The following is an 8,490-nucleotide window of genomic DNA, read 5'->3' as shown; positions in this document are numbered from 1 at the left end:
GAGTGTCTCATGTGGGACAAAGAAAGAGATGGGATTTCCTTCCTTCCTTCCTTCCTTCCTTCCTTCCTTCCTTCCTTCCTCCTTCTCCCTTCCTCCCCCTCCCCTCCCCTCCCTCCCCCTCCCCTCCTCTCCCTCCCCTCCCCTTCCCTCTCCTTTCTTCTTCTCCTCTCCTCTTTGCGTGAACTTTGGGCTAACCATCATCTTTAAAATTTTTCAATACATGGCAGTTCTCAAATGGTTGGTTTTAAGTAGTCAGGTATTTGGACATGACAAAGGTCTCAGAATATTCTCTTATGACTGCATGGTATGTGATAGTAAGGGTGTGCATGAACCTTATTTCATCAATTCTGGACACGTAAGTTTTCATTTTTCTCCTACAAACAACGCTGCAATAAAAATATTTGGAGAAACTTTCTTGCCCATGTCCATCCATGGACATGCCCACATTTGTTTGCCAGGGTCAAATCCTGTAAGTGGAATTGCTCTTGATAAAGACTTCTAAATTGCATTTAGAAAGCTTAATCAGATGACGCTTAGTAAATCCTCCCTTGCAACTGCACAGCTCTAACCCTGGCCAAACAGTATTTAATGTATAAGTGATTGCCAGTTTTACAGGTAAGACTGTGTTTTGTTACTTTACTATGGTCACCTTTGATTGTTTATGTGAACATTTTCCGCGAGACTATCGCCGGTGTGCTTTGCTTTAGTTGTGGAGATAAAGTGGCTTTGACTTTAAACCCTTGAAGCTTCATGGATCATGTAGTTCTGCATTCATTCTTTCAATTCTCAACTGATTTTGAACTAGTTTGGCGATGCAGGAGTCAGGTCTGCATTTCATGAACCTTTTCATTACAAACAGAGAAGCCCTTTCCATCTGCCTGCAAGCCCTGCGAATCTGTATTTCAGCTTCAAAAGCGAAACCGCAGGCGGAGTTCCGTTTCTCATTTTCCACTTCTCTACCTGAGCTGTTAGTTTTGCTTTTGCTGGAGACTGAGGGCAAGCGAGAGGGCATCTTACCCAGTTACGGAATCTGGAAAGTTCTTCAGAGATGTCTGCTTTGCTTTGCACATCTCTCTCTCTCTCTCTCTCTCTCTCTCTCTCTCTCTCTCTCTCTCTCTCTCTCTCTCTCTCTCTCTCTCTCTCTCTCCTCTCTTTCTTTCTTTTTTTTTTTAATTTTTGATTTTCAAGACAAGATTTTTCTAGCTCTATAGACCTAGCTGGCCTTGAACTCACAGAGATCCTCCTGTCTCTGCCTCTGCCTCCCAAGTATTGGAATTAAAGGCGTGCCTCACCACACCCCTCTGCACACCTCTGTAGTTTGTCCTCTGAAAATAAACATAAGAGGGTGGTGGTGGCAGCGGCGGCGACCGTGGCTTCAATCCCAGCGCTCGGGAGGAAGAGGCAGGTGGATCTCTGTGAGTTCGAGGCCAGCCTGGTCTACAGAGTGAGTTCCAGGAAAGGAGCAAAGCCACACAGAGAAACCCTGTCTTGAAAAACAACAACAACAACAACAACAATAATAATAATATAAACATAAAACTGTTCAGAATTCCTCTTGTCTTTAAAATAATCTATGGAGTCTAAAAAACAACTTTTAAGAACAGAGGCAGCATTTTCACTTTCTTGAGGGAGTAGCCACCCTCCACCCCCCAGGTGACTACACTCAGCCCTCTGTTATCTGAAGCAATAAGCAATGGCTGCTGTACAGTAAGTGTGTGTTTTTCACCAGCATTGGAAAAGACCAAAGAAATACATTTGACTTGTAATCATCTTAAATAGAACAGGCCCTTCTTGAGTATCAGTACTCCATTCTTTGATTATTAAAAAAAAATTTTAGGGTAACTTCATGAATAAGTTATGTTCTACTTTGGCATCTTTACACACTATAATCTAATAGAGTCCCAGACAGATGATGGAGAGAATAGATATATGGACCCTAAATCAATCTAGGAGCAGGCTATTTGTTTAAACTGTTACCAGAGCATTTAGTCCATTCGCGTTTGTCATGAAGTGTTGACATACTTACAGGTGCCACTTAGTTTTGCATTTGCATGTTCTTTCCTTTACAGCCACATTGTATTCCATAGTTTAACAAGTACATAGAGAACAGCTACATTCAGCTCAAGTAATTTACCTAGAACATTAGTAAAAGGTGAAAGTTTTCTGTGTTCTGAGAAACCACAATAAGATACTTAATCACGATAACAAAATGTAATAGATGCTTATTAGCTGTGATTGCACTATAGGTTTGTATTATTAAGTTTGTACACACGAGAAAGTGTTTTTGTCAATAGGGTAACTACAGTGTATCTGCTTTACAAAACATACATACAATGAGGAGATTTAACAAAGTGTCACAACACATTGTTTATGATTAACACTGTGTTTAGAACAGTGTGTGTGATATGATTGCTTTTAAAGAACCCCACAGATCTATAGCATAAAAATCATATATTCAAACCACAAACATCGAGAAGAGAAATCGAACCATTTATCTAGAGTGAGGTCATATACTTAGGACCGATACCCCATTTAGGCTCATTTTCTGTAATCCAGGCAGTTTTTCTGAATGTTACACTTCACTAAATTTCTATGAAGTTGATGATGTTATTCTGGAATTGACAAATTCAAGGATATGTGAAAATTTCACAATTGATTGCCATTAATAGCAGAGGACTGTACTTTATAAGAGCAAAGGTGAGTTTGCTGAGGACTAGCAGAGGAAAAAATTTAAAAAGTGGTCTTTAGTGCTATATCATTTTTATGCATAAAATTTTATTTGATGTACAAATAGCTTATAACTCATGCTTTATACATAACAAAGAGCAAATACCAGGATGCATTTATGGAACACAGATCACAAATACGCTAGGAAGGAGAATGTTTTATACTTTCCTTTGAATAAGCAATGAGGTAAAAGTAAATATTTTCTAAAAAGAATTGATAAGCACTAATGAAAGTGTTAAAATTCCTATCAATGTTGACAAGTATGGAGCACTGTTAATGAAGACTAATTCTTAGAAGGGAGTGATAGGAACCTTCTTAATTAGAAACAAAAATAACCAAGAAGTGTTAGACTGGTAACATCAGTTAGAGACAAAGGACAAATTATAAAAATAAGGTTAGCATTGTATCACAGGTCTTCTGAACGGACACTTGTCTAACTGGACTACATTTCAACCTAACCACATGCAGTCAAGTAAAAAATGTCCCATGGTAATTTTAAAGTACATTTGGGCTTTAGAAATCTTGTGCATACTAACTTAATACATATAACAAGTAGACTCTTTATTGGAACTGATAATTCACTGTGTCCTAAGAACCTATTTTAACAGTTTGGTGTACTAGCAGGGTTTTGGGGGACTGGGTCATCATATTTATGACACAATTCTAATTTATCAATTCAGTCATGAAATATAGTTCTATTATGAAAATGACTAAGCTAACCAGAAACAAGGGCAACTCATTGTAAGGTAGACTTTTTTTACATCTGCAAAATAAAATCAGAACAATGGAAGGCTCTTCACCTTGGACAACTCTATATAAATTCTAGCCACAATTACTTTCTCTCCAATAAAAAAATAATTTTTAAAAAAAGTTGACTTAAAGCAAGCAGATAGTCATAGGTTTTGCAGAAGGAAATCCAAGCCTCATTTACAGGAGACAAAGGAACTTGGAATAGCTAGTAAATGCAAATAATTCAGTGGTTTGAATGACCCTCTGGTTCTTCCCCTCTGGCAAGGCTGCGGCCATCGTCCAGCCAGCAGGCTACACCTGTGGCATGACTTTTAATAACACATTCACAGTTATTTTAGTATCGCTCGACTTTTGTGAATGAGCTCTGTAGAAAAACCTAGGCTTACTCTTTTATGAGGCCAGACACAGCAGACAAGTCATTTCACACTTCTGAGATTGCCAGTGAGAAAGGAGAGTGATTTGAGGGGATGAGATGAATCATAGGGCAAGATTTCTTCCACCCACCACCATATACTGTGCTTTCTGCATTTAAAAAAAAAGAAATGAGCTTGTGACCCCAGTGATAGATCACCTCAGTCATATGCATAGCTTCCTCTAGTTATTATGGTCATCACAGAAGTGATTTGGCATGTCAGAGGGGACAGATTACATGAATCGCAAGATGTATCAGGTTAGTTCCGATCTTTAGATATGTGCCTGTGACTATGTATGTCTTCATTATATTTTTCTGAAAACTAATCATTGATGATCAGGTAAAACTTTATCAAGGGTTTAATGGAGGGCTTCTTTGGGGATAAATTCAGTAAAAACTACTTTAGAAATGCTTTGAACATCGGTATACTTTTGGTTTTGTTGTTAAAGACAAAGAATGGCTTAAATAAATGAAAATAAGCAACCTTACTATATTATTTTAGGTTATTACTGTCATTTTGTTTTACTAAGCCTGGGTGTAACCTGCAAGTTAGAATGTGTTTATCTTCTAAAAATTATTGGCAGTGTGTGTTGTTTTATTCAGTTTTGATATTGGTTGTCAGAACAGTTAAGACCCGACATTAAGACAGTGCTTACAGTTATATCTTAGGCTTTCTCATTTTGAATGACTTTCTCAGCTGGTTAATTTTTTAAAGGCATTTCTCAAAAGCGGTAACTCCCATGACTATTAAGGTGTTTTATTATTCTGTATGATAAAAATGTACCCTTGGTGTTCTGTGTTCTGCTTTTGCTTAAGCTTTGAGGAACTGTTCAACCATTTTGAATTCAATTTTGAAGTTTGTCAGAAAACTTTATTTGCTATGGTTTACACAGTCTTTCTTCTATAAATGCAACAATCTATTAAATAGCTGCTTACCACATTTTTGGTACTGGTATTAATGTTATTAAAATTAATATTTTAATATGAAAAAATGCTTATAAAAGGACATAATATTTTATTTGGTAACAGTGTACAGAACAAATTGAATACTTTGTCAAACCCAAACCGGTACCTTCCCCTTCAAAATAGGTTCACTGTAAGAACATGTCCAATGTTTGAGATTTCTCTTACTATGAAAGATACTTGGGAGGAAATTCAATAAGCTGGTCCCTGAAAATAATCTGTATTTTCTTATTTCTAAGTTCAACATTTAGTGGTCAAAAGATAATTCATTTAGGCCAACAATGGGACTAAAACCCCATTTTTTTTTCTGGAATCAAAGCCCAAACTTACAATAGCCCACTTGCTGGGGTGGCCTTTTGTTGTTGCTATTAATTGCATTTTTTTTTCTTTAAATAATGGTGTAAGCCGACTTAGTATTGTATTAGGTAAGGAGACTCAGCAAGGCCTTTAGGATTGAAAGCATACGGAAGATACTAGTACCAGTTCTGCTACAGTTCTTTTTCTTTGGCTGGCTACAGAACTTCCCATGTCATCTTGAAATTATATACACCAAGCAAAAGAATTGTTAGAGGAATGTGCAGCACTAACATTTTAATTAGAACCCCAAGTGATAAATCTGCATAGGGGTGGGCCCAAACCTCCAAGCCCCAATTACATTAGTAGTAACGTTTTCATTTGATAACTGGATGACAGCTAATTAAAAACATGTAATTACAACAAAGTCAGATTCTAATTTATAAAGGCAATGAAAACAAACACCATATTAAAACCTTAAAAAGCAGTTACACTAGCATTATAATAAGCTGCATTGTTACCAGTGTTTCTTATAAGGCAAAGGTCAAACTTTGCACCATGCTTCCTTGTTAACATACTTTAGATCAGGTGATGAGGTAGGTCCTGGTTCATAAACACAATACAAAGTGGCTTTATCTTCATGAACTTTTCCTGCCAGACCAAAGCTGTTAAGAATGGCCTGGGATGAAAGCCAGTGCTGGAAGGAGATGAAGACTCACCAGACAGACTGTGAAATGGGACCAGAATCCATCTCAGTCACTCAGAGACTGTGAGTTACAGAGTACAAGTATACTTTTTTTGTTATCCTGCAGCCCGATATGTTGCTTACCAGATGAAAGTGTCTCTTCAAAACACAGCCCAGTGTGAACAGTGGGGTGGATGGTCCTGAAAGGCCTGTAGGTTCACTGATGTACATGAGGAAATCAACCCACGTGTTCAAGGATAATGGAGCTTGTATTTTGCCTGGATGGCTTGATTGCCAAGTAAGACCATTTAGCTCAAAATGCAGCATATGGCCTAATTATATCCACAACACAGGAGCTCTTCCGGGGGACTTTTAAAAAAATCAACACTTTCTTGGCTTTATGAAGCAATGTGAATTTCATCTTTAATGCTTTTCTCTTTCTCATTTGCTGACAAAAACCGATGTCCTAAGAGTGCCCACAGAGCTTGAAATGTCAAAGCTCCCTTTAGAGCGACACAGACCTCTTCCTTCGCCTGACAAAATCCTCTGCATGGATGAAGTTGGAAAGAGCCTTAGTGAGGTGACTGTCTGATGTCTCAGAGCTGCTCCCCAAGTCATAGTTCTTCAGACAAGGGCACAGACGGCGTACAATGGCCCGGCGGATATAGCTGTCAAAGACATAGTAAATCACAGGGTTGACACAGCTGTTGGCGAAGGCCAAGGGCCCACATACCTCCATGGCCAGCTGGAAAGATGCCACGGAAAACTGGTATTCTGGCTGCAACCTTGAGACAATGGCCAGGAGCTTGAAAGTATTGAAGGGCAACCAGGAGAAGATGAAGGCTGATGCCACAATAATGATGATCTTTATGGACTTCCTCAGCTTTTTGTTATGCTTTCCTGACTGTTGGTAATGAGCACACAGCCTCCTCGTGATGCAACAGTAGCAGGTCAAAATGCTCAACAGGGGGACGAAAAAGGTGACAATTAAGGCTACCAGACCCCACATCAGTTTCAGCGGAGTGGGTGTCTTCTCTGCACAGTATGGTTTGCCATCCATGTGAGTGAGCTCCCTGGACAGAAGAGTGGGCAGTCCCAGGAGGCACGAGATGACCCAGACACTGGTACAGACTGCATAGGCACAGTTTCTCCTTCTCACTCTTCTGGATAAGGCTGGGCACATGATGGCCAGGTAGCGGTCCATGCTCATGCAAGTGAGCAAGAAGACACTGCAGTGCATGTTCACTGAGATCACATAGGAGCTGCCCTTGCACAGGAAAGAGCCAGTCCTCCACAGTCCCAGAGAGGCTTCCTTATCCACCCAAAGAGGCAGCGTGACAAGGAAAATGAAGTCAGAGGCAGCCAGGTTGATGATGAAGATGTCGATCAATCTTCGGTTGCCATGTTTGAAATGCAGTGAAACCATGAGGATGAAATTCCCCAATACTCCAGTCAGGAACACAGCTGTGTAAAAGATAGGGAGAAAGACAGATGTGTAGGAAGTGTGGGAGAGAGTTTCCATGATAGGATGATCTGTGCTTGAATCTTCATAGTAATCCAAATACAGAAGGGTTGCTGTTGGGTCCATCGCTGAAGTTAGATGCTGAATCTGGTAAGTGTTCTTACTTTCCATGTGTCTTAGGAACTTGGGAAATCAAGGGAGCGTCTTGATGCAGTCTTTCTCTCTCCCCTCCGTCTGCTCTCTCTGTCTCTCTCTCCCTCTCTTTCAAGATCTTGGACGAACATGAAAACAGGTTAAAAAGCGTCATTTCTGCCAGTCTTCTGAAGGCCCACAAGCAGCGCCCTGTGATTGGTGTTGGCTGTGGTTGTGGTTTTCTTTATTTGTACTTGACTGTGAAACTTAGGTGTTTTTTGGACTTCTTTATTTGAGATGTTTGATTTGTTTTCTTAAATCCAGAAATTAAGAAATGAATCAAACATTTTTATTTTTCACTTCTTTTAAAGAATGTGGCTTTTTTGGGAGGCCAAATTATTTGATTGCAGCCTTCCATGTCACCTTTAAAATACTGTTATAGAACTGTAAATTGCTGATGAAGATGCTCTATTTCTCACTGTGTTGATATATTTATTAGGTTTTCATTGCATACGGAGAGAATTTCAATCTTCCCAAACAATGAAGTTTGTACGAGCGCGTGAGCGCGCGCACACACACACACACACACACACACACACACACACACCACACAGCAAACACTGGGATTGCAGTTAGGGCATGGGATTATTCCCATTTTATCTGGCTCTTTTGTTTCACAATCAGCCCTATCTGGATAAACTCATTGTTAAAATGGTTTAGACTGCATCTTTTACTTTTATTTATGACTTCATGTTTTTGTCATTCCATTCATGTCTTTCTCCCCACTTCCTTCTTTCTGTTTTTCTCTTTCCCTCTCCTCCCTCCTCCCTTTCCTCTCTCCCTTCCTTTCATTTTCTCTTCCCTCCTTCCCTTACACCCCCCCCCCCACTTCTTCTCTCTGGGGATCAATACCAAGTCTAGCTGTAGGTGCTATTGGGATTTATGGAGTTTACAAACATGTTTTAAAAACACTAACAGCTATTTTTACCTTCTCACCTGCTGTTGTAACTCAATCACGAAAGTTCTCTTTTATTTCAGGTTACAACTTCGATTAAAAGAGAATTT

At 39.4% G+C, this 8,490-nt stretch overlaps 1 protein-coding gene across 1 annotated transcript; it reads right to left on the bottom strand.

The window, feature by feature from the left end:
* Positions 1-2,042: 2,042 nt before the first annotated feature.
* On the bottom strand, positions 2,043-7,565 carry Gpr15 (G protein-coupled receptor 15). Its single transcript, XM_028867557.2, has one exon. The coding sequence runs from the start codon at positions 7,462-7,464 to the stop codon at positions 6,337-6,339; it is 1,128 nt and encodes a 375-aa protein (XP_028723390.1). The 5' UTR covers positions 7,465-7,565; the 3' UTR covers positions 2,043-6,336.
* Between the last annotated feature and the right edge of the window lie 925 nt (positions 7,566-8,490).

This window comes from Peromyscus leucopus, chromosome 12 (genome assembly GCF_004664715.2).
Source record: "Peromyscus leucopus breed LL Stock chromosome 12, UCI_PerLeu_2.1, whole genome shotgun sequence".
Taxonomy (NCBI): Eukaryota; Metazoa; Chordata; class Mammalia; order Rodentia; family Cricetidae; genus Peromyscus; species Peromyscus leucopus.
This window is presented reverse-complemented; position numbering and strand designations above follow the sequence as displayed.

What these genes read in the sequence shown, in the direction of transcription:
- Gpr15 (XM_028867557.2), bottom strand. Translation starts at nt 7,464, where the DNA reads ATGGAAAGTAAGAACACTTACCAGATTCAGCATCTAACTTCAGCGATG.